Here is a 25,964-nt window from a genome sequence, read left to right on the forward strand (position 1 = left end):
AGGGGGCATCTCAAGCCGCCTCCACAGCCTGCAGTGTGAGGCACCTCAGGAGGCCTCCTGATGTGCTTACCATTTGTGAGATCACATCCTTGGTCCATCTCCCCCTATGTGACCTCTCTACAGCCTTTGACTTTGGTGCAAGACCTGTCTTTGGGCTCTGGCTGCAGTGCTTTCTCACTACATGCCTGCCATTGCATCTCAGTTTCCTGTCAGCATCCTTCTCTTCTCTCCCTCTAAACACTCCCTCCCTTGGGCAGTGTCTCCATGCCCCACGCCTACTGCTTCCTCTCCCACCTCTTCACGAAGGATGTCCGTCCATCCATCTATCTGTCCATTCAGCAAACGTGCACTCAGCACCTGCTATGGTCCAGAGCTTGACCTAGACAGCCAGAGACACATGAGTGTGCCTACTTCCTGTCCTCACAGGGCTTACAGCACAGGGATGGGGCAGGGCCACCACAAGCTGGGGAAGACGTATTGTGGGGAACAGTTGCATGCCCTTTTAGCTACCGCTGACCTCCACTTGGACACGCCACAGACATCTTTAACACAACATGTCCCAAATTCAATTTATCAGCCCCTCCAAACCTGCCCCTCTTCCCTGTTTCCCTATGCTAGCCAATCACACTGCAATGCAGAGGCTTGGGACTCAGCCTACACTTTCTCTTTCCCACTCCTCCATTCTGTTGACTGGGTCCCCACCCACTCTTCTCCTCCTCTTCACTTGCCCTGGAATTCCTCAGCTCCTCTGAAGTCCCACCAGGTCCTGACCACCTCACCGAGACAATCAGAGCCAACCGAGACAATCAGAGCCAACCGCTAACTAGTCTCTTCCACCTTCCTGCCACTCCCATCCAGACCCCATTCTCTGGCCAGGGTCAAGAGAAGCTTACTAAAAAAAATTCTGCCTAAAACTTGTAATGGCTAGGGGTGCCTGGGTGGCTCAGTTGGCTGAATATTTGACTCTTGATTTCAGCTCAGGTTGTGATCTTGGGGTCGTGAGACCGAGCCCCACATCTGACTTTGCGCTGAGCAGGGAGTCTGCTTGAGATTCCCACTCTCCCTCTGCCCCTCCCCCATGCACATGCACTCTTTCTCTCTCTCTCTTTCTCATAAATAAATGAAAAAAACTTAAGAAAAAAACTTCAATGGCTTCACTAACTAACAGCGAGGTTCCTTTGGGCATGCTGTTTCTTCCACCTAGGACATCTTCCACTCTGGATTCTTTTCAAACCTACCACACAGAGTTAGTGCCCTATGCACACTTCACTATAATCCATTTTATACACTGCTGCTGCTGCTGCTTCATTGGGTTTCTGTGTGCCTGGCATATACTCTTAATGCTGAAATCTTTTCATTCATTCAAATATTTACTGAGCACCTACTATGTGACAGGCACATCAATGAACAAAGCAGAAACAATTCTAATGGTCATAGCATTCATACTGGTGTGGGAGATAGATAACATAAATAAATCAAATAGGTAGGGTGCATTGGATGGTGATGTGCTACGAAGGAAGAAAACAGTTGCAGAAAGAAGTTTGAGTGGAAGGAATGTCTACAGTTTTAAATAGGAGATTCAGAGTAGATCTCGCTGAGAGGGTGAAATTTGAGCAATAAAACAAAGGAGTAGGGGATCCCTGGGTGGCGCAGCGGTTTGGCGCCTGCCTTTGGCCCAGGGCGCGATCCTGGAGACCCGGGATCGATTCCCACGACGGGCTCCCGGTGCATGGAGCCTGCTTCTCTCTGCCTGTGTCTCTGCCTCTCTTTCTCTCTCTGTGACTATCATAAATAAATAAAAATTAAAAAAATATTTAAAACAAAGGAGTAAATGAAAGTATAGGCTATGTGGATGACTGTAGGAAAAGCTTCCAGACACAGCAGAAGCCCATACAAAGGCCCTGAGGCAGGAGTGAGAGTAATAGATGAAGGGAGAAATACTGGGTGTGCCGGGGGCAGGGGTGGGGGATTGTAGGACCAATAGGCCTTTGCTGTTGTAGATGTTGGTTTTTACTCTGAATAAATGGGGAACCACTGGAGTACTTTGAACAGCGGAGGGTGCATGATCTGACCTAGAATTTAAGAGCATCAGCCCGACTGCTTCCTTCTGATTAGAACATAGCAGGAGCAAGGGTGGAAGTAAAGAAACCGGTGAGGTAGCTACTGGAATCGTCCAGTTGAGTGTGGTGACTGGGACCAGGGAGGGTATATGGAGGCAGTGGGGAGTGCCCAAGCTCTGGACATATTTTTAAGATGAAGCCAATGGTATCTGATGATGGGCTGTGTGTTATGCATGAGAAAAGGAGAGTTTGCAAGGATGCCCCCAGATCCTTGGTCTGTGCACATGGAGGAATGGACTTACTGATGAGCTGACCTATGAAGAAGAACGTTTGTTCAAGCCCTTTTATCCATTTTTAAATTGGGTTGTTTGTCTTTTGTTGTTGAATTGTAGAAATATATATTTTGAAGTGCACTGACTCTCCACTCCAGGCCTTCCAGTCCCTCATTTGAAGAGCTATTCCTCTCTTTTTATTTTATTTTTTTTTAAAAGATTTTATTTATTTATTTCAGGGAGAGAGAGAGAGTGAGCTAGAGAGAGAGCACAAGACGGGGGCGGGCGGTGGGGGGGGGGGGGCCGAGGAGGCCGAGGGAGAGGGAGAAGCCAAAGGCAGGTGCCCCCTCTTCCTCTGCTTTTATTTTATTAAAGATTTTATTTATTTATTCATGAGAGACACACACACAGAGGAGAGAGAGAGAGAGAGAGAGAGAGAGAGAGAGAGAGGCAGAGACAGGCAGAGGGAGAAACAGGCTCCATGCAGGGAGCCTGACGTGGGACTCGATCCTGGGTCTCCAAGATCATGCCCTGGGCTGAAGGCGGCGCTAAACCGCTGAGCCAGCTGGGCTGCCCTTCCTCTGCTTTTAAATCCAAATATAAGTAGACAGTTTCCAAGCCGTTAGAGATCCTAATGTCATGTCCTCCGCCCCCAGGATGGCTCCTACTGCAATTTTTTAAGTTCTCAAATCTGAAGATTGGTTGTCTAATTTCACATTGCACACTGGCCTCTGTTCTGGCTCCACAGATGACAAAAAATTACGCAAAAATTACAGATTAGATTTGAAGTTAGGATTTCCAACAGACCCGAAACACAAGGTGACCCATTTACAACCAGATCCTCAAGACCCGCCAGACGACCTGACTTCTGCGAACGAGAAAGGACACGCACGCGCCGTGGAACTGAGGGCGGGACGAGGCCAGTGAAGGCGTGGCTTCTGCCCGAGTTCAAGATGGACGCGGGCCCCGCCCATCCCCTCCCAGGGGGCGACAAGGGAGAGGCTCAAGGCTCAGCACGCGATTGGTGGAGTTGCCCGCGGGGCGGGAGTGACAGTGTCCCGACTTCCGGTTCCGGCAGTACCCGGAGCCGGGTCGAGATGGAGGAAGATGCCCGGGTGTGCCGGCGGCTGCCCGGCATGGAGGCTAGAGTGGGAGCTGTGGCCTAGAGGCCCGGGCTTGGAGTTCGCCTCAGTCGCGGGGGAACCGCCCTGATCCGAGGAGGTAAGAAACCGCCGGTGCAGGGTGCCTGACAGTTGAGGTCTCCGAGGATCTGGACCTGTCACGGCGGCAGCGGGTGCCTGCGCTCCGTGGGAGCCCCCCTGGCCGCTGCGGGGATGAGGGGCGACTCCAGCCCGGCGTCTGTTCTGTCGGAGGAGCGCGAGGCTCGCCCACGGCGGAGGGAGCGGGACGGGAGGCGTGGCGACGGCCGAGTCCGAGCCTCCCGCCGAGGGCTGCCGTGCGGAGGGCCGGCGGGAGCTGCACGGACCGTGTCAAGTGGTGTCTGTGATGAGGGATCACATGGTGCCTGTGGACGACCACGGGAGAGCTGGGAGGCACCTCCGGGTGCCCGAGGGAAGAGACGGCCTCGAAGGAGGGGTCGCAGGCATTGCGGGGACCCGCCCTGAGGACCGGTGGACTAGCGCGTCGGTACATTTCGCGCTCGTGCGGGAGATAGCTCCCAGGATGCAGAGTCTTGATGCAGACGCAAGGGTGGGGAACGTAGGAACCGCTGGGGAACCACAGACCGTGGTTCCGGCTGAGGAGCGGGGACCCAAGCCCATGGGTGTGGGTCTGGAGCTGTAGAAGGGGATTTGCTTTGGTGGGGGTGGTTGACCCGAAAAGATCTGCCAGCGTCTAGTGATCATCACTGGGCCCAGTTCTGGTGACAAGTCAGGATGGAGTCATAATGGCCCTGGACTCTTAGAGTAGCTGTATCGTTATGATAATACTGATGATCCTTAATAAAGCAGTGTTTTCCAAACTCTGACACATAGTAATCACCCAGAGAACTTGTTGAAAAATGTTGGCTCTTATTCAGCATGGCTAGCCTGCAACCCGAAATTCTGTCTTTCTAAGAAGCTTCCCGGTGACGCCCAGGCTGGGATCTGTGCGCCACCCTGAGTAGCCAGGATTGAGAGCAGGCTTGTCTGATAGAGCTTTCTGCAATGATGGAGATGCTTTGCTGTTACAAAACACTTTCCCCCATATTGCCTCCGGTGAGTGCCTCTACATTATTACCCAGCCATGGCAGGCCTGACTAGCCCCGCTTCATAGATGAGGAAACAGTTTCAGTGAACACATGGTTCCAGTGGTACCAGTTAGGAACAGAAGTAGAGCTCAAACTTGGGTCTCTTGAATACTAGTTAGTGTCCTTTGCACTGCATGACCTGGCCTTCCAGGTGACACTGCCTTGTTTCAAACCAGAATCTTATCCCCAGACCCAGTGAATAGTCTGGTGTGATGCTTCTGGTTCAGGAAGAATGCAAGTGGAAGGGGGGTATGCAGAGACCTCCAATGTGTCCCTTTCCTTTGCTGGGCTTGACAGTGGAGGCTCTGCCTCTGACATCAGATTTGATGACTTCGGGTATTCTGGGTCATCTGTTGGGTACCCATAGGAGGCACTTCAACCTTTGTGCCTGAGCAGTTGTTAAAATACAGAAGGAAATTCAGAATTGGAGCTTGCTCACAAATAAGGATCTGGGAAAGAGCCTTAAAGTATTGGGGCTGGTCGTGTTGGGAGAAGGGAAGGCTGGAGGAAATGTGTGTACAGGCGTCTGCCAAGAGGATTTTCCAAAGGGTAAAACAACAGTTTTTTGGGATCCCTGGGTGGCTCAGCGGTTTAGCGCCTGCCTTTGGCTCAGGGCGTGATCCTGGAGTCCCGGGATCGAGTCCCACATCGGGTTCCCTGCGTGGAGCCTGCTTCTCCCTCTCCCTGTGTCTCTGCCTCTCTCTGTGTGTCTCTCATGAATAAATAAATAAAATCTTTAAAAAAAAAAACACCAAGTTTTTTATTTTTATTTTTTTAACAGTTTTTTTTTTTTTTTTTATGAGAGAGACAGAGAGAGAAGCAGAGACAGAGGCAGAAGCAGGCTTCCCACAAGGAGCCAGATGTGAGGGACACCTGGGTGGCTCAGCGGTTGAGTGTCTGCCTTTGGCTCAGGTTATGATCTTGGGATTCAGGATCGAGTCCCACATTGGGCTCCCCTTAGGGAGCCTGCTTCTCTCTCTGCCTGTGTCTTTGCCTCTCTCTCTCTCTCTGTCTCTCATGAATAAATAAATAAAATCTTTTTAAAAAATGGAAAAAAGGAGCTAGATGTGGGACTCCATCTAGGACCCCAGGACCGCGCCCTGAGCTGAAGGCAGACACTCAACCACTGAGCCACCCAGGCGTCTGGAGGAACTCGTTTTGATATTTCAGTAGGAAGTTTGGACGTTATGTAACAAAGAGCAGGTTGAGATCCCACTTTTTTTTTTTTTAAGATTTTATTTATTCATGAGAGACAGAGAGAGAGAGAGAGACAGGGACAGGCAGAGGGAGAAGCAGGCTCCATGCAGGAAGCCCGATGTGGGACTCGATCCCAGGTCTCTAGGATCAGGCCCTGGGCTGAAGGTGGCACTAAACCACTGAGCCACCCGGTGGTTGCCACTGATCTGCCCGAGATCCCACTTTTTGAAGGGATAGAGGGAGTGATTGCAGGGCCCTCTCCTCTTTAACTGTCTAGGCTCCTCCATCTGAGGCCAGACCCTTAGTGGCTTCTCCTGTCACCATGGCAGTGGTAGGAGTTACCTGCTTTGGCCTCGGAGAGAGTTGTCCCCTGCCTTCCTTCTGGGAATTTAGAATCCCCGGGCACACATAAGAGATGGAAGAAAGCAGGGAAACGGGACACTGGGTTTTGCCTAGGATTTCATGCTAGGGAGATACTGGTACTTTGTGCTTCAGCTTGACAACTGAGGAGGTGCCCACAACACCAGGTCTTGGAACAGAATCTGCTGCTCTGCCATTCTGCCCTGCTTAGCAGTTTTCACGAGCCTTGCTGTATTTGTCCTGGGACGACAGTGTGCCGGCCAGCCTCTTCACTTGTCACTCCACCAGCACCCTAGGAAGCAGAGGCAGCTCTTGGTTTCCCTGGAAAGAAACTGAGAGAAATAACGGGTCATCTGCAGGGCCAGGAGCTTATGCTTAACCCTTGGGTGACCAGCGGTCCTGAGGGCATTAATTCTGCCTCCCATAGGTGGGAGTGATTTGGCTTTAGACTGAACTGTGTGACTTGTGTTGGAACTCTGCGACTCCCATGAGGTAGAAGGCATGGTCAGTAGAGAAGAAATCTTGGCTCATATCCTGTCTCTACCACTGACCAGCGGCATGACCTTGGACCTGTTCCTTTTAACTTACTGATGCGGTGTCCTCATTTAGCAGAAGTGTCTAACTGCACAGGTTCAGTTGTAAGGATTACATGAGGTCATAGGTATTCAGAAAATCCTAGAGTCTCTCTCTCCTCATTGCTCAGTGGTGTTGAAAACATGACCTTGGGACCCTGTATAATGAACACTTGGGTCAGGGCAGATGATAACCACCTTCTCTTGAGGGCCTCAGAGGAGAGGTCTGCTGGGCTTGGTGGGAGTCTGAGGCGGGGGAGGAATGGTCACTTCCCTTTGCTCCTTTCCCGCAGATGCTCCATTCTGGCTGAGCTGGCTGCTCTAGGCCACTGTTTCTTCCTTTTGTCCTCATGCATTTCTGCTCTGTTCACGTGGCTCTGTCCTGCAGGGGTGCCTCCCACTCGCCTCACCTGGAAGCTGAAGTTCCCCTCAGCGCATAGGTGTGCAGCTTGCCCCACAGGCAGGTCCTTCAGTGATGGTGATGTAGTCCAGCTCGGGGGTTCCAGAAACCCCACTGTGCTTCTCTGCTGACTTCCATTGTAAAAGCAAGAAGCTCCTCAGGCTAGTTGGGAGCTTTTAGTGGGGAAGGTGGTAGAGGATGGACTCTGTTTAGAAACTTGACATGAGGTTTGCCAAGGCATGGGCTTTCAGAAGATTTCAACTTCTAGATTGTCCCTTTGATGCGGTCACCTCCTTTCCCAGCCTGGGCAGGGGAGGGGGGGGGTCTCTCTCAAAGCATGGGAAGCCCCTGACTTCTCACTGCCAACTTCACTTCCCCATTTCCCCTCTGGCTGAAAATGTCCAGTGTCTTGCCCAGGAACACATTATATTGTCACCAATATATCATGGCCTGCTGTTTATAGTTTCTCAGTTGCAACCTCCTGATTTTATACAATTACATTAATATTAGTTTTGTTTGAAAACTTAGGCAGTGGATACACTTGACATGAGAGCCACATTACAGTGATGTGCCCTGGTTTCTTTCTCAGTATCTTACATCTGTTCCCAAGAGGGATACTGTTGTCCTCAGGAACAGATTGTGAGTTTCTGGAAGGCAGAATCTGTGTCTCCCCTGTCACTTGACTCTCATTATATAGGACAGAGATATGATTTCTGTGCTTAGGGGTGAGAGGGGCCAGACATGTCCTCTCCCCTGTGGTTCTCGAGACTCTTCAGGGAAACCACTTAGCTCTGCTGGTTCTTTTCTTTCTCTGGAGTGAGTTATCTAATAACCAAAGAGGACTCTGACCTTTGGCTTGTTCCTAACTTTCTAACTCCTTTCACTGGAGGGAGGGGAGAAAGGGGGGTGCCACACTTTTTTCGAATGCAGCCTGGAGAAAAGATAAGTGTGGTGAGTGTGTAGGGGGGTGGCTCAGAGGGGCCAGCAGGGAAATCAGAACTAAAGTGAGGGATGGAAGCTGGGAAATGGTGACAAAAGAGGCACCCTGCAGAGGGCCAAAGGTCAAGGCGGTGTCTCCTCAGCACGCCCAGGAGCATCCACTAGATCTTCCACCATGGAGAGCTTCCTGCCCTCCAGCAGTAGGAACCTGCTGAGTGATATCCCCTTAGCCTTGGAGAGCCTTGCATCCTGCTGGGTGGTTTATCCCCAGCATCCTGCGCTCTGCCTGGGGTGAGCAGAGGAGGAGGACAGCAGACTGTAACACTGGGGCCCAGGGAAAGGCAGGGACTGGAAGAGGTGGTGGATCAGCCTGGGGCAGGGAGCTGAAGTGGGAGTGGAGCGGAGAAGTCACTGAAGTGAGGAACAGCTCCTGGAATTGGGGAAGGACCAATGAAGGGGAGAGGAGGGGGTCACATCCTGATCCTTGAAGGAAGACTCAGGTGAGAGTTGGCCAAGCCGGACTGGGTGGAGTCTAAGCTTCGGGGAGGTGAGAACTCTAGGGGATGAGGCCTGAGGAGGGGGTTCAGAGCCTACCCCGCAGGGCAGAGTGCAAAGTTCTGGCCTCGTTCTCTACATCCTCCCACCTGCTCACATCCTCAGGTCTTCAGGCGCCATGGAGGACAAGCGCAACATCCAGATCATCGAGTGGGAACACCTGGACAAGAAGAAGTTCTATGTGTTTGGTGTAGCAATGACAATGATGATTCGTGTCAGCGTCTACCCGTTCACCCTCATCCGCACCCGGCTGCAGGTTCAGAAAGGCAAGAGCCTCTACCATGGGACTTTTGATGCCTTCATCAAGATCCTGCGAGCAGACGGTGTTACTGGCCTCTACCGGGGGTTCCTGGTCAACACCTTCACCCTCATCTCTGGCCAGTGCTATGTCACCACATATGAGCTCACCCGGAAATTTGTCGCTGACTACAGCCAGAGCAACACCGTCAAATCACTGGTGGCCGGTGGCTCAGCCTCCCTCGTGGCTCAGAGCATCACAGTGCCCATTGATGTGGTGTCCCAGCACCTGATGATGCAGCGCAAGGGTGAGAGAATGGGCCGCTTCCAAGTGCGAGGGAGCCCAGACGGACGAGGGGTAGTTGCCTTTGGCCAAACCAAGGACATCATCAGGCAGATCCTGCGGGCTGATGGGCTGCGAGGCTTCTACCGAGGCTACGTGGCTTCACTGCTTACCTACATCCCAAATAGTGCTGTTTGGTGGCCCTTCTATCATTTCTATGCAGGTAAGAGGAGGCCAGAAGAGTGAGGGTAGAGGGAGGGCCTGCTAATGGGGCTGAGATGCTGCAGCTCTGCATGCTGGAGTGGAAGATTTCATGAGAGAATTGGCTGTTCATCCAACAAACATTTGACCCTATTCACAGATGAATAAGACACGGTTCTTGCCTTCAGGGGGCTTATATTATTGTGGGGGGAATCAGATAAGTAAAGTGATGACTGTAGAACATAAAGTATGTTCTGGCTGCATTAGAATCAACGAGGGTTAGTGGAATCTTGGTAGAGAATTGGAAGGTGAGGAAGGACAAAATTCATGGGATATTTGGGATTTGAAGATAAAATTACAAATGAAATTTCATTTGAATGTTTGAGTTGGATATCTTTCCTCAGCGTTGTTAAATTCAAGATGTCATAGAATCTTGAACCCCTTCACTTGTAGAATGTATTTTTGTTTGTAAGACATTTTATTTAAGTATTTCCCAGAAATGGATTACTGGGTCCAAAGTAAGTATGTTGCCAGATTTCCTTCTGTAAGGGTAGAGTGCACTGCCAGGAGCAAGACCTCGGTGAGCCTGCCACCCTCGGCATCCACAGCTTTGGGCAACCAGCAGATTCCCGTGAGGAAGCCTCCCCAGCCCCTGCTGCGGGCTTCTGAGCCTTGGTGGTGGGCGTTCTGTATGATCCATCTGGGACCTTTCTAACCAAATTTCATGACGACCTCCTAACCTATAATCATTCTGTCCCTCTGGTACTATGCATTTCTAATTCTATTTTCCTGATTGTACCTTCTTTTTTATTGCTAGCTCTGTTTCACACACCCTTTCTTCTAGACTATTTGGTGAAATTCACATACCTGGACTCCACACCTGGCCCTTTGCATCACATCCTTTGGGAATTAAGATTATCAAAATCTAGGGGATCCCTGGGTGGCTCAGCGGTTTGGCGCCTGCCTTTGGCCCAGGGCGTGATCCTGGAGTCCTGGGATCGAGTCCTGCGTCGGGCTCCCGGCATGGAGCCTGCTTCTCCCTCTGCCTGTGTCTCTGCCTCTCTCTCTCTCTCTCTCTCTCTCTCTGTGTGTGTGTCTATCATAAATAAATAAATAAATAAATAAATAAATAAATAAATAAATAAATAAATCTTTTAAAAAAATCTTAATGTTAAGAAAAACTCAAGGAAATGTGAGCATTTTCTCTGGCATTGTCTCCTCCCTTCTCTCCTTATGTGATTTCATTTATGATTGACTTGTACTTTTCTGACATGTCAGAAAACATTTGTCCATCCCCAGACTAACTTTCCAGAGCTCTGGACAGGCACTCTGTTGGGCCTCTCGACTTGGGTGTGCACATTTACATCTGAAACATTGCTCAGTGAACTATTTTTTAACCAAGCTGGTTAGGTCACTTCCTTCTCTCAGTGGCCATCCCTGAGACTATCACTCTTCCTTCCTTGTCCCCATATCTGGTCCTGGTGACCCCAGAATGTTTTTCCCTACTTTTGTCCTTTCCTTCTGCCTCTCCTGGAAATCATGTCTCAGTGACCACCCTGCTGGGTGCTGCACCAGCCCTTTAGCTGGACTCCCATCCCACCTGCCACACATCCCTAATGGAGTCACTCTTTCAACCCTAGTTGCAGTGTTCAGTGGCTCCCACTGCTCCTGAGGACAAGGCCATCTCTTCAGCCTGGCTTCCACCTCCCTTTATACTGAAGCCTCCCCTAATGTAGTGGGTGCTGCAGCCAGGTCAGATCATGCACAGATCTTCCACTGTGCATCATGTCTCCCACCCCTGCTTGTTCCTCTCAGCCCTCAGGCACACTTGCCTGGTGAAGCCATAACTTACCTGAGAGTTCCTTACTGCCTCCTCTCACATCTCTCCACTGGCCCTTAACCCAGAAGTGACCTTTCCTTCCCTTGAGCCCCCTGACATGGCTTGAAGCTATCTTCAGGCAGCTGTATCGCTTGTCTTGATATTATTTGTATGTGCCTTATCTCTTCACTCTGGGGAAAGGTTCCTTTTTTAAAAAAATGCATTTTTTTCCAGTTTTATTGAGATAGAATTGATTGGAAAGTTTCTTGGACAGGGGAGGAAGCTAACATTTATTGAACATGCACTATGTGCCAGGCTGTCTGACATGTGTGTTTCCTAAGTATTTGTTGAAAGAGTAGATTGGCTCTTGTCATTGCCTTTTGCTAAAAATCTACCAGTGCTGCCTTCTGGGCATTTAGAGTAAAATCAAATGTGTCCATGGTCAGCACAGATGTCCTTGAGTTGCATGGCCTGCTGTACCAGCCCTGTGAGGGGCCTCTCCCCTGACCTTGCTCCATCCTCAAGGTCCTTCTCTCTGCCTGAATCACATCAAGCTCTTCACCCTCGCAGATAATGTTTTTCAGCCTGGAGTGCCCTGGCCCTGTTCTCTTGGTGGCAGGGTCCTCCTCATGCTTTAGGCCTCAGCCTATATGCTACCTTTGCACAGCAGACTTCTTCACCCAGTTGGCAAGAGGGCTCTTTCTCTTTTCTTTTTCAGTTTGTTTCCTTCATAGCACTTGTTATAATTTGTGATCATTTTATCCCTGACTCACAACTCCTGGATTAGATTGAGTCCCAGGAAGGCACTTCCCTGTTCATTTCTCTCTATGTCCTGTGCTCACCACAGTGTGTGGCATCCAGTAGCATTAGATAAATACACGTTTATATTACTGTCCAAACTCATGTAACCAGAAGGGACATAAACCAAGTCAGCGTGGGTTTATCTTCTGCTTTGCACAGATAATAGGTGCCCAGAAAGCACTTGGGGCACTTTTCCCCACTCTCTTGCTTTTTTCTTTTCATCTTCTCTTGGAGTCCAAGGAATATGGCATGTGTGTATGACTAAGTTGGAACCTGGATCTTGCTGTGGCTTGCAGGCCTGGGGGCCAGTGCAGACACGCCCATGGAGGCTAGCAGCACCAGACCAGATGCCACCTTCCAGTAGGTTCAAGATGCTTGCTTCTTAGGAGAAACAAGATATGGGTGAGAAGGTGTCAACAGGTCACTTTGTCTTGGTTTGTGCTGACCTTCTGGAGGAAGGGAGGTGATTAACAACCAGGGGAGAGGTGGTTCTGGCAGGGCATTAAGGAGTCCTACTATGCTGCTAGATTTAGAGGCCTTTACGTCTGCCCTGCCAACCCCCCACCTTCCTACTGTCCCCTAAAGATTTTTAGGTAGCTACAAATTACCAAAAGTAGAGGCATGAGAAAAAGTTCTTCAAGGTTCTTTGACAGTGGGCAGCCCCGGTGGCGCAGCGGTTTAGCGCCGCCTGCAGCCCAGGGCATGATCCTGGAGATCCTGGATCCAGTCCCACGTCAGGCTCTCTGCATGGAGCCTGCTTCTCCCTCTGCCTGTGTCTCTGCCTCTCATTCTCTCTCTGTGTTTCTATGAATAAATAAATAAAATCTTAAAAAAAAAAGATTTACTTACTTATTAAAAAAAAAGGTTCTTTGACAGCTGAACTGTAGAGAGAAGACTGAGAGAGAGTCTTTGAGATAATAAATCTACTTTCCATCTAGCCTCATTCAGAGCGAAAGCCAAAGCTCTCACAGTGGCTCCAAGGCCTTAATGACTTACCTCGCAGACCTCGTCTACTGTTGTTTCCCTTGCTCATTCTGTTCCAGGTACACCAGCCCTGCTGCTCTTGGAGACTTAAGGCACACTCCTGCCTCAGGGCCTTTGCATAGGATGTTACCACTGCTTGGAAAGTTCTTTCCACAGATCCACAGGGCTTGCACTCTCCTTCAGGTCTTTGCTCAAACTTCAACCTTCTTGGAGAGGCCTTCCATGACTGCCTTGTTTAAAATAGCAACCCCTTCATTCCCCACACTCAGCGTTCCCGATCTCCCTTTTCTGCTTTATTTTTATCTACAGGGGGCATGCATCACCTTCTGACGTAGCTATATATTTTGGTTTTTATTTGTTAATTGTCTGTGTTTCCCCCATTAGAATGGAAAACTTAGTAAGGGTGGGACTTGAGCTCATTCGTTCACTGCTCCATCCTCAGGGAGGCTGGCATACTGTAGCCAGTTAATGAACCTTTGTTGAACAAATGAGCTCTTGTTTCTCACCTCAAGAGAGGGTAAAGTAAATAGTTCAGCTGCAGGTAAGTTTTCCAGTGACCAGGGAATGGACGGGGCTCGGTCCTCTGCCATCACTTCCATCAGTATTTTGAAAAATGAGTTTTTCTTTCTTGATATAGCCTGGAAAAAAATCTCACTGTTGGATATGATTTTTCTCTCTCTTTTTTTTTAAAGATTTTATGTATTTATTTATGAGAGACACAGAGAGAGAGAGAGAGAGAGGGGTGAGACACAGGCAGAGGGAAGAGCAGGCTCCATGCAGGGAGCCTGATGTGGGACTCGATCCTGGGTCTCCAGGATCAGGCCCTGGGCTGAAGGCTGCACTAAATCACTGAGCCACCCAGGCTGCCCTGATTTTCTCTTCTAAGTGTCATTGTTTTTATTTTTAAAAACATTCACATGGGTATATACATGATGGAATATTGGCCATTAAAAAAACTGAAATCTTACCATTTGCAATGACATGGTTGGAGGTAGAGAGTATAATGTTAAGTGAAATCAGCCAGTCAGAGAAAGACAAATACCATATGAACTCACATGTATGTGGAATTTAAGAAACAGGACAAACAAAAAAAAGACAAAAAACCAGACTCTTCACTCTAGAGAACACATTGGCGGTCATCAGAGGGAAGGTGGGTGGGGGATGGGGGAACAGGTGATGGGGATGAGGAGTACTCTTATCATAATGAGCACTGAGTATGATAGTGAACTGTTGAATCACTATATTGTACACTGGAAACTAATATAACACTGCATGTTAATAACTGGAATTTAAAAAAGAAGAGTAAAAGTATTCATGTGGCTCAAAACTCACCAGATAAGGAAGGGGATGCAGCAAAAAGGTTCCTCACCCTCTGTGGTCACCCTGCCCCTTAGCCAGTCAGCACTGCCCGCTTTTACTGTTTGCTGCGTTGTTCCGTGCATGAGTGAGAAAACGTACCTCATGTGCTTTCCTGGCTGTGTGTTGAGAGGAATAGATCACAGGCAATAAGGTTTTTACACCAGGAAGGAGTTATGTCCATCAGATGAAAGCAGCAAGCAAAGAGGCTCTGAAACCCCTTCTCCAAAGGAATCTTCTATTCGAAGTGGGCAATGTACCCAGCATGGCTTCCAGAAGGGGCCTGAGATTTATCATTTTTTGTTGGTTAGGATGGAAGCGAAAAAAAAGAGAAGATGGGAGTTACAGGGCCTAAGGACACTGAGGATGAAGAGGGTTCATCCTTGTTGGGCATAGAGGCAGCATGAGGGCAGATTGAATGGCATCTCGTATCTTGAGGTATTATTGTCTTTCCCTCAATTCCAGAGCAACTCTCGTACCTCTGTCCTAAAGAGTGCCCGCACATTGTCTTTCAAGCCGTCTCGGGGCCCCTGGCTGCGGCCACCGCTTCCATCCTCACCAATCCCATGGATGTCATCCGAACCCGAGTGCAGGTAAGGCCAGCCTCTACCCCTGTGAGAAGGGTAACTGTAGGCTTCCCAGCAATCCCTGACCTCTCTGTGTCATAGCCTCCTAGTCCCAGCCAACCTGGTCCTGGTCGGCCCCTTCCTTGTGGTTAGGACTCAACATCTATAGAAACCAGCTGAGCACTGTGAAGCACCTAGTTTCCCTCATGGTGTCTGCTGCTTGCATGCCCTCCTCCTGTCCTCACCATGCCTCACTGGCTCCTCCCTGCCTTGCATCCTGTTAGCAGAGCCCATCAGACACCTTTTCCTTACCTTGTGGTATTAGAAATAGCCATCTCAGTGAATTCTGTAAGTCTGGTTTCTCTGCTGGGCTGTGAGTCCTCTATGGGCTGTTCTCTAGAAGGTCTCCTGGACTGTGCCGTGTGGACTCAGCAGAGACACTGACAGCCCTTGGTGGTGCTGTGCAGAGATTATCATCCCTGTCTTCACTCAGCTCAAAGATAGTTCCCCAGCACCAAGTCCAAGAACCTAACTATGGTTAGGCCCATAGAACCTAACTATGGATGTGTGACAATCAGGCAGCAGGTTCTGATGCTTAAAGCGTTAGGTGGAGAGAACCGGGGATTCGGAGGTGTGAGGTGGGTAACATGAGAGGACCGCTGACCAGGAGGTCGGGCCGCTAGTGAGGTTGGGAGGGGAGGGAAAGAAATCAACAGATTGGGGGTGAAGTCAGGGTGCTGGGATGGGGTGGGTGGTAAATCTAGGTGTATTTGTCCCTAGGAGAGAATGACCTGCCCCCCCCCCCGCCCCCCGCCACACACACACACTTTTAAATGAATAAATGGGCATCTGGTTGGTTTGCAAATAGCAAAGCACACAGGTTCCCTCTGCATTCTCCTTGGAGGTTTGTTTTGAGTGTTGTAGGAGGAGATCCCAGGGAGAGGACAGGTCTCTACTTCTGAGGCGCTCCCAGGCTGGAGAGGACAAAGTGCATATGAGGGCCAGAGGCCTTGCTGGAATGGCCTTGGACTCGGCTGTGGATGAGTGGGAGGGCTAGGGGGGCATGGGTGGTCAGAGGAGATTCTGGAGAGGAAGAGGGGAGGATAGAGGAGGATGCTAAAGGAGGTGGGGAGGAGTAGGGCCAGAGGTCCCCTGTGAGCATCATCCAGTCTAGGGAGGTGTGTCAAGGAGTCCGTGTCCTGCAGTGGTTGAGGGTCTGTGTGGGGCCTGAGCGGGGCGAAGTGTGTTTTGGTGGCCGGGGACGGGTGGTCAGGGGAAGGGGGCAGTACTGCTGAAAAGGAACAGAAAATTCTTGCCTTAGCCAAACTTGCAGTGTGGTAGGGAAGACAGGTCCCGGGGTATGTGGGGGTGACAGTTCCAGCTGGTGGAACTGAGGGACTGAGATGGAATGGAAATAACAGACTGGCAAGGCCGCGAGGACCCAGTCTCCCCGGGGCCAGAGAGCAGCATCTAGTCCAAGGACCCTAGCTGATTGGCTTACCTCGTGGTAATAATAGCTGGAGGTTACAGAACTCGAGCGTCTGCCAGGCGCTGTTCTCAGCAGTGTTGACTGCTCAGAACAACCACGGGGGGCGGTATGCCCCGTTGCTGTTTCACCCCTGAGGGGACTGAGGTGCAGAGAAGTGGGTACACCCCCTGAGGTTGCACTGTCAGGAAGCCAGGGAGCGGAACTCTGCCTGGGCAGGCAGCCCCGTGCCGCACTGGCCCTCACAAGCACAATCCAGCCCCCAGACTCCAAGGGGGCTTCTTCCCATGGTAGCCCAAGGCAGAGGAAGACTGTGCTGAGCGGCTTTGACTGCAGACCACAGCCTTCTGCTCTGTTGCGTTTCCAGGTGGAAGGCAAGAGCTCCATCACCCTGACCTTCCGACAGCTGATAGCCGAAGAGGGGCCTTGGGGCCTCATGAAGGGCCTCTCGGCCAGAATTATCTCTGCCACGCCCTCTACCATTGTCATCGTGGTTGGCTACGAGAGCCTCAAGAAACTCAGCCTCCGACCTGAGCTGGTGGACTCCAGACACTGGTAACCCATGGTGGGGAGTGAACCCCAATGTTTGCCACACTACTTACTCTAGGGCGGGTAGCACCCTCCCCACGTGCCCCCACCACATTTGCAGCCTGCCCTGGGCCAGGTGGTCTGTCTGGGACAGAGCAGAGACTCTGAACTGCTCTTGCTGAAGAGGCTCCACACCTGGACCCCCTGCTCCTGTTATTTTTCATTTTCTTGCCAAACTAGGCTCCCTCGCTCAGTCCCGGTCCTCGGTCCTGTCCTAAGGAAACCCACCATCCACACCAGTTCTGCTGCACCTGTCCCCTGTGAACTCTTCTGGCTTCTCCCACCATCTGTGTCCCTGCGATCCTGACAAGAGCTGTATATAGAGCTTGCTTACTATCTCACTGGTCTTCCTCTTGGGCTTTCAGCCCAGGTTCCAAGCAGCTGCCATCAGCCCTTTCCTGCTTAGTATCATAGGCTGGGTGTTTTTACTTGGGACTGAGCTGCCCACCAGACTGTTCTGTTTTTCCCTGCCACCGGGGCATGGTGCCAGGTGCCAGGTACTTCTGCACAGGGAGCAGGAGCAGCACAGACCTCTGATTCTTCAGAGCACTTGTCCTCTCTTTGGAGAGTTATTAGGTCGGGGACAAATGTTGATACTTTATTTTGTGTATTTTTTTTAACATCTGTGAACTAGGTACTGTCAGTACTGCTGAGGCACCAATCCTGCGGTTAGAGCCCACCCCTTGCTCAGACAGGTGGAAAAGGTGGCTTTCCCCTCAATCCCAGTTACCTATCTCTTCCACTTCCTTCAGAGCCAGCAGCCCCAGGACATGCAGGCTGCTGGCTGCCCCTGGTCCAGATGATGGGGGGGTGGGGGGGCCTAGTTTGGAGTAGATGGGGCAGCCTGGGTGCTGTTGCACCACCGGGTGGAGAGAACAGCTGCTCTGGAAAGCCCTAGTGCACCTGCCGAGAGCTGCCCAGTGAAGCCTGGGAGAGGTGGTGGGGCCACTCACATCTATACCCCAGTCACCGGAACTCACACAGTTCTCACAACAGGAATCTCTGAGTTGTGGAACCACTGGTGTTTCTCCTCATCCCTCTCAAGGGATGCTGGGGAGTAAGGAGTGGGTCAGGAGGTCACCCACACCAGGACTGCACTTACCAGCCCGACACTGCCCAGCAGATGTGGCCACCGCCCAGCCAGCCCTCCTCCACCACTGGGCCTGCGAGGCGGGGTGTGGTGCCCCTAATGACAAAACGCCTGTCAGACCCTGCACTCCTACTGCACATGTGTGGCCTCTCATCATTCCTCTGGGAAAGGCCGAGGAGCCAACTTGAAAGGTGCTAGCTACCTGAGGCCTTGACACTTCCTACGGCTGTCCCATCTTCTGTCGCCCAGGCGGATCAGAGCCAAAGCCTGCTCCTCTACCTTCGCTGCTGCCACCACCACCTCTGTCTGTCTAGGTCCCAAACCTTCCAGGGTTATTCCCATTTACTTACCTTCGGTGTATCCCCCAGTGTCTGTCCGCTGATGGTTGCCACCCCACCTCTGTGCACAGGTGACTCTGAACCTCCTGCCCCTCCCTCACCCACCTGCCCCCAGAGCCACCAATAGCATGGAGGCCAGGGCCTCTGACCCTGCTCTCTGCGCCTCAGCCCTCCCCAACTTCCAGAGGCTTGTGGGCTCAGAGCGCTCAGACCGCTTTCCCCCAACTCCCCGGGCAGGGTGCCGCCCCCTCCCCCCGCCCCCATCGCCCTCTTTACCTCCCTCCATTCTCCCCATCGCCCTCACCCCCTCCCCCTTCTCTCACACACACACACACACACACACACACACACACACACACTCGCGCACTCGCACGGTCCGATAGGACGCCGTGCGTCTCCCGACAGGAAGCCCTGGCCGCTGCTCTCCCATCCAGCACTTCAGGGGCTTTGGTCTGGCTGGGTTACGGGGCGCCCGGCGGGGAGGCGACCGAAGGCCACGCCCGCTGGACTTGGGGGCCAGCTGGTCCGTGGCCAGGAACTGGAAGGAACGTGGGACACTGGGTAGGCGTCTGGTACACTGTACTCCTGTGAACATTAGCGGCGGACACTCACTGCTGCACTGTACGAAGTCTCTGACGTGTAATTAAAAGTTTTTATTGAGCCCCTGAGCTTTGGCTGGCGCGTACTCTGCCCCACCCAAGTAGGACGTCGGCGCTGGCGCGCAGCTGCGTCCTCCCGCCCCTCGCGCGGCTCGGGGATGGACACCCGCCACTGCCAACCGGAGGCGCCCACTGCCGGGGCCGACCAATCGGGGGCCTCGGTGGGCGGGGCGGCCGAGCCCGTTAGATTTGGCGGTCCGACTTCAACATGGCCACAGCGCGCGGCGTCCACGCAGACGGCGGTTGTGAGGAAAAGGGGCCTGAGGGGTCGTGTCCGGAGTCTGGGCCCCACAGCGCCACCATTCCGAGAGTGAAGCTCCTCGACACTCTGGTGGATACTTTTCTCCAGAAGCTCGTCGCCGCCGGGAGGTAAGGTCGAGGAAGCAAGGCAGGGTAGAGGGTGGGGCGGCGGTGGCGGCGGCCTGGTCACGTGGCCTCGCGCCGGGGCGCGACTGACCAGCGTCCCCCCGTCTGCAGTCACGTGGTCTCGCGCGCCGCCAGGGGGCGGGGCCGGGAGTTCGGGTTCCTTCGCTCCTGCCTGCCTGGCCCGCTGAACGCTGACGGTGGTCAGTGAGGTGGTGATGACGGTGCCCCTGCCCTGGGAGGTACGGGCGCGGAGGGCAGGGCGCGTGCGGGTCGTAGGATGTCCGTGCGGGGCCTCCGCGGGAACCCCGTCGTCCCCCGCGATCGGAGCTGTCGCGGTGCCTCCACCCCCACCCCGCCTACCCCGCGGACCCGCCGGAGCCCGAGGCCCAACTACCCCACCCCCACCCCGGACCTCAGTCTTGCCCCGGTCGACTGCTGGGGAGAAACTCCTGCTGTCTCCGCCCTCACCCCCCGCCCCCGCCGCGCTTCAGTCCCGCACACACCCTGCGGCTGGTCCACTCCGCACACGGTGGGCGGAGCTGGTTTCTCGGGGGGTGGAGACGGGCAGGGAACTGAGTAGGCACCAGCTTGATGAGATAACGAACAGGTGATGGGCGAGGACAACGCTGGAAGGAGCCCGCTGAGCAAGTGACCCTGAGCGGACACTGAAGGATGAGGAAGGCTAGGCAAAGCACACAGCTTGTGCAAAGGCCCTGAGGTGGTCAGGCCTGCTGGGGGGTGGGGGGGAGGCGGGCACAGACATGCAGGTGGCAGCTTTTTCGTGCAGGACCTAGTTTCCAAAGTAATGAGTTTTGTAAAATAATTTGTAATTGTTTTTGTGGACTCATCATAAGACACCATCAACGTGTATCCAGCCAGGATCCCCCCCCCCCTTGTTTTATGTATTTATTTTTTTTAACTCCTCCTACTCATTCTTGTCTTCTTTTCTTCTCTTCATAGACCCCACTTTCTGTTGGCTCTATGTTCTCCATTTGTTCATGTGCAGTTATTTATTGACCATCCACAATGCCCCAGGCTATGTTCTAGGAGCTGGAGATAAACCAGTGATCAAGAGGCGAGAAAGGTCCCTGCTCTCATGCAGTAGGTCTGCGAGTGCCATAAAGAAAAATAAATCAGGAGAAAGGAATAGAGCAGTGGGATGGGGGGGGGGTTCTGCTTAGTACGGGTGCAAGGAAGTGACGTTTCAGTATGTTTGCATCCTTGTAAACTATGTTTGTGTTTTAAGTTTATGTGAATGATAATTGAGCTACATAGGACTTTTCACTCAACACCATTTTTTTAAAGATCTAACCACGTACTCTAAGTTCATGTGGTTCAGGGCTTTGCAGGCTGCTTTTCATTCCATGACATGCATCCAGCTCCTGCCCATCTCCTGTCACAGACCCCTGGTTGCCTCCAGGCCCCTCCTCCACAAGTCATGCCTAGTGAATGTCCCTGTCCCTGCCTTTGTCCCAGGGCTAGCATTTATGGAGGTAGATAATGGAGAGGAGCCTCTGCATTCTGGAGCTTGCACCTGTCGGTACCTTGTCAGATTGCTCTCCAGAAGAACTGTTCTATCCCCTGCATCCTCACCAGTCCCAGGCATCCACCATTCCAACCCCTGCTGCTCTGAAGGTGTAGAAATGGCTGTCCTGCCAGATTATAATCCACACACCTCTGCTTTGGGCATTTCCTCCTCTTGTCAGTTGTGGGGCTTCCTTTTCTGCCACTGGCCTACTCATTTCCTCCAGCTATTTTTTTTCCCAGGCTTTTTCTTTTCCTATCTATCTATCTATCTATTTATTTCGTTTATGTATGTATGTATTTATTTATTAATTAGCTAGAGAGCACAAGCAGGCAGAGGGGCAGAGGTAGAGTGAGAAGCAGACTCTCTGCTGAGCAGGGAACCCGACATGGGGCTGGAGCCCGACGTGGGGCTAGATCCCAGGACCCTGGGATTATGACCTGAGCTGAAGGCAGACACTTTACCAACTGAGCCACCCAGGTGCCCCTCATTTTCCTTTTTTTTTTTTTTTAATTTTTATTTATTTATGATAGTCACACAGAGAGAGAGAGAGAGAGAGAGGCAGAGACACAGGCAGAGGGAGAAGCAGGCTCCATGCAAAAAGCCCAATGCAGGACTTGATCTTGGGACTCCAGGATCACACCCTGAGCCGAAGGCAGGCGCCCAACCACTGAGCCACCCAGGTGTCCCATAATTAAAGTTTCTAATTGTAATTCCAGTACAGTTAACATAACATGTTACGTTAATTTCAGGTGTACAGTGTAGGGATCTGCATTGCTCAGTATTCATCGCCTGTTTTCCTGTCCCCCACTGCCCTTCCCTCTGGTGACCTCTCTAGAGTGACCCTTGTCAGTGTTAGACTGAAAAAAGAAAGATCTTTCTGTATTAGGTGTTAATTTTGTCTATCATGTCTTTTGAGGAACAGAAATCTTCAGTTAATAAACAGGTTTGTGGGACGCCTGGGTGGCTCAGCGGTTGGGCGCCTGCCTTTCGGCTCAGAGTGTGATTCTGGGATCCAGAATCAAGTTCTACATTGGGCTTCCTGTGTGGAGCCTGCTTCTCTCTATGTCTCTGCGTCTCTCTGTCTCATGAGTAAATAAATAAATCTTAAAAAATAAAAAAAATAAAATGGAAAAAGGGGAAATAATAAAAATTAAATTTAAATAAAAATTTAAAGCATTTTGAAAAGTTAGAACACAACAAAGGAGACAGAACTTTAGGAAGAAGGCACAATGACATCACTCTGCTTACTAACTGCAAGTCCTTCATGACAATATGGGTGAATCTCACAAAGGCAATTTTTGTTTGTTAGTTCCTTTTTAAAGATTTTATTTATTTATTCATGAGAGACAGAGAGGCAGAGACACAAGGAGCCTGATGTGGAACTCGATCCCAGGTCTCCAGGATCACGCCCTGGGCTGAAGGCGGTGCTAAACTGCTGAGCCACCCGGGCTGCCCTCACAAAGGCAATGTTGAAGAAAACAAGCCAGACATAAAAAATTACAAACCACAGAATTCCATTTAATAAAGTGGGAAAAAAAACAACAACAGGCAAAACTAATGTATAGTTAGTAGAAGTCAGGAAAGTGGTTATGCTTTCAGTGGAAGGTAAAGATGAGGAGGGGAGATACGAGCACTTCCTGGGGTTCTTGATCTAGGTGCTGGTTACATGGGTGTGCTCATTGTTGAAAATGGTTATCAAGCTGAACATTTATGATTTGTGAACTTTGAAGGAGGTTATTATACTTTAGTAAGAGTAGGGTAAGAATGCTAGAGAATTATCTTACAAAAAGCAATAGTTTCTCTAAGTCGTCAGTAATGAATTTTAAAAGAAAATAGAATATTCACAATAGTAACAAAAACTATGAAGTGTACTAGGTAGTAACCTAGTAAAGAACGGATGAGTTCTTTAAAGAACTTTAAAATTTTACGGAAAAACATAAAAGACAATCTGACTAAATAAATGTATCACATTTGTAGCTGGATGGTGTCATTGCAGAGATGCCTGCGGTCCCCAAACTGATCTACAAATTCAGTACAATCCCAACCAAATTGCAGCTGAATGTTTTTGAGGAACCAGAAGAATTCACTCTGAAGTTTACAAGGAAAAATCAAGGTCCTCAAATAGCTGTGCTAATCTTAAAGAGAAGAGAAAGGAGAGGGACTCTTGGATTTCCAACAGAGGCATGGCATTAAGAACGTGTGTGAATAGACAGGCAAAAGGATGGGCAAGCAGATCAGGGGGCAGAGAAGGGACGAGTCACAGGAGACCGAGGACCCTGCCTATGATAAAGGACACCCCAAAATGAAGTATGGATGGATGAACTTAGTTGACAATGATGGGCAAACTTAAAAATAGGACCGGCAAGACAGCCTTTATAAACAAGGACCCAAAGGACACCTGTCCCAAGATTCAGGATCCAATCCCTCATCCGGCTCCCTAGAGGGAGCCTGCTTCTCTATGCCTATGTCTCTGCCTCTCTCTCTGTATCTCTCATGAATAAATAAAATCTTCAAAACAAAACAAGGACCCAAAAGTACAACCATAAGGTGAAAAAAAAGTAATTTCATGAAAATTAAGGATTTTTAAAAGATAAATTGATTAGGCATTGCCTCACAATTTATTCTGGCTAAGGGATGTGGAGTTAGGCTGAGAAAAGGAGGAGCTATAGTTTGTGAGGGGCCTGGGATAACTGCATTTCTCTTTGTGCTTTATCCTTTTGGGATAAAGTAAACAATCAAAACCGGTGTCTTGTTTTTGTTTTGTTTTTAAGATTTAAAATTTTTTTCAAGTAATCTCTCCACCCAACTGGGACTTGACAGGCCTCCCAAGAGGGAGGCTGACTTGGGACTTGATTCTAGGACCCTGGGATCATGATCTGAGCTGAAGGCAGACACTTAACTTAACTGAGCCACCCAGGCACCCCCCCCTATTTATTTATTTTTAAATTTTTTTTAGTTTTTTTTTCTTTTTTTTTTTTTTTTTAAATTTTTATTTATTTATGATAGTCACAGAGAGAGAGAGAGAGGCAGAGACACAGGCAGAGGGAGAAGCAGGCTCCATGCACCGGGAGCCCGATGTGGGATTCGATCCCGGGTCTCCAGGATCGCGCCCCGGGCCAAAGGCAGGCGCCAAACCGCTGCGCCACCCAGGGATCCCAAATTTTTTTTAGTTTTAAATAATCTCTACACCTCATGTGGGGTTTGAACCCACAACCCTGATATCAGATTGTGTGCTTCACCAACTGAGCCAGCCAAATGCTCCATGTTTTGTTTTGCTCATTTCTTTTTTTTATAAATAAATCTCAGTATCTGTGAGAATTTATTTTTATTTTTTTAATATTTTTTAAAGATTTTATTTATTCATTCATGAGAGACACAGGCAGAGGAAGAAGCAGACTCCATGCAGGGAGCCCGATGTGGGACTCGATCCTGGGACTCCAGGATCATGCCCTGGGCGGAAGGCAGGCGCTAAACCACTGAGCCACCGAGGGATGCCTGTTTTGCTCATTTCTTAAGTGGGGTGTCTTTTTACTGTTAACTTTAAGAGTTCTAATTTTGAGAAGTCCAATTTAAATCATTTACTTGGGCAGTCCTGGTGGCGCAGTGGTTTAGGGCCGCCTGCAGCCAGGGGCATGATCCTGGAGACCCTGGATCAAGTCTCACGTTGGGCTCCCTGCATGGAGCCTGCTTCTCCCTCTGCCTGTGTCTCTGCGCCTCTCTCTCTCTCTCTGAATAAATAAATAAGTAAATCTCTTAACTCTTAAAATAAATAAATAATAATAAAAAGCCCACCAAACCCAGGTTTGGGGGTTACAAAAAAAAAATCAAGAATTTTTTCTTTGGTTGCTGGTGGTTTAGTATCATGAGAGAGACCACTGTCTGATTCAAGGTCATAGAGATTTACACCTGTGTTTTCTTCTAATGAGTTTTATAGTTTTTGCTCTTCTGTTTTAGGCATTTGATCCATTTTTTTAAAAGATTTTATTTATTTATTGATGAGAGACACAGAGAGAGGGAGAGAAGCAGAGACACAGGCAGAGGGAGAAGTAGGCCTCATGCAAGGAGCCTGATGTGGGACTCTATTCCGGTCTCCAGGATCACACCCTGGGCCAAAGGCAGGCGCCAAACCGCTGAGCCACACAGGGATCCCGGCATTTGATCCATTTTGAGTTAGTTTCTGTGTATGGTATGAGAAAGGGGTCCAACTCCATTCTTTCACATGTGGACATAGTCATTTAATTCTGTGTCTTTTGTAAATTTCCTTATGATTTCTTCTTTGACCAGTGATTATTTACTAGTATGTTATTTGGTTTCCAGGCATATAGTTTTTTTAAAGTTATCCTTCTGTTGTGATTTCTAAATTTATTGCATCATGATTAGATAACATGGTCTGTATGACACTGATTTTGGACGGGGGGGAGGCTTTAGCACTTTGACATCATTTGGCCAAATATGTGGGCAATTTTTGTGAATGTTCCACTTAAAAAAAATGTGCAGTTTCTATTTCTTGGGTATAAATTTCTGTACTTGTCAGTTCGAACTTTTCAATTTTATTAAAATCTTCTATATGCTTATTTAAAAAATCTTTTGGCTGAGCCATCCATTTCTTTTTTTTTATTTTTAAATTTTCAAAAAGATTTTATTTATTTATTCATGAGAGACCCAGAGAGAGAGGCAGAGACACAGGCAGAGAGAGAAGCAGGCTCCATGCAGGGAGCCCAATGCAGGACTCGATCCCAGGACCCCAGGATCATGCCCCTGGCCGAAGGCAGGCGCTCAGCCACTGAACCACCCAGGCATCCCCCATCCATTTCTTTTTAAAGTCACATTTTTTGTTTTAAGTTTTTTATTTATTTTTAGTCATGTCTGCTCCCAACATAGGGCTTAAACTCAGGACCCAGAGATCAAGAGACACACTACCAACTGAGCGGGCCAGGCATCCCCCTGATGTTTCTTTAAGTCATGACTGATCTTTTTTTTTTCTCCATGTTTGAGAGATGTCTCTCCACCAGTTTAAAAATACTTATTTATTTATTTATTTGTAATGCTCTGAATACAG

General features: G+C 50.0%; 1 protein-coding gene and 1 long non-coding RNA gene across 7 annotated transcripts in view; one reads left to right on the forward strand and one right to left on the reverse strand.

Annotated features, from left to right (window-relative positions):
* The first annotated feature begins 3,386 nt into the window (after window positions 1-3,386).
* The window catches only part of LOC140635373 (solute carrier family 25 member 44), a 37,511-nt gene continuing 14,933 nt past the window's right edge, over window positions 3,387-25,964 (forward strand). For 2 of the 5 annotated variants that reach the window (XR_012032700.1, XM_072829946.1), the window contains exons 1-4: window positions 3,387-3,553; window positions 8,709-9,346; window positions 14,750-14,877; window positions 16,704-16,891. Coding sequence is in view for 4 of the 5 variants with exons in the window: in XM_072829946.1 (XP_072686047.1) it covers window positions 8,722-9,346; window positions 14,750-14,877; window positions 16,704-16,891 (941 nt within the window). In the remaining variant the exon portion in view is untranslated. Of the gene's footprint in view, window positions 3,554-8,708; window positions 9,347-14,749; window positions 14,878-16,703; window positions 19,381-25,964 lie in introns of those variants that run through there. The other 3 variants (XM_072829947.1, XM_072829945.1, XM_072829948.1) reach the window with 3 other exon arrangements.
* Window positions 5,406-15,636, reverse strand: LOC140635382 (uncharacterized). Of its 2 annotated transcripts, none has more exons than XR_012032702.1 (3): window positions 14,387-15,636; window positions 13,435-13,566; window positions 5,406-6,469 (listed from the first exon to the last, which is right to left on the reverse strand). It is a non-coding gene; the product is annotated as an uncharacterized lncRNA (long non-coding RNA). The 2 variants fall into 2 exon arrangements; XR_012032703.1 differs by lacking the exon at window positions 5,406-6,469 and adding an exon at window positions 11,467-12,748.

This window comes from Canis lupus, chromosome 6 (genome assembly GCF_048164855.1).
Source record: "Canis lupus baileyi chromosome 6, mCanLup2.hap1, whole genome shotgun sequence".
NCBI classification, from domain to species: Eukaryota; Metazoa; Chordata; class Mammalia; order Carnivora; family Canidae; genus Canis; species Canis lupus.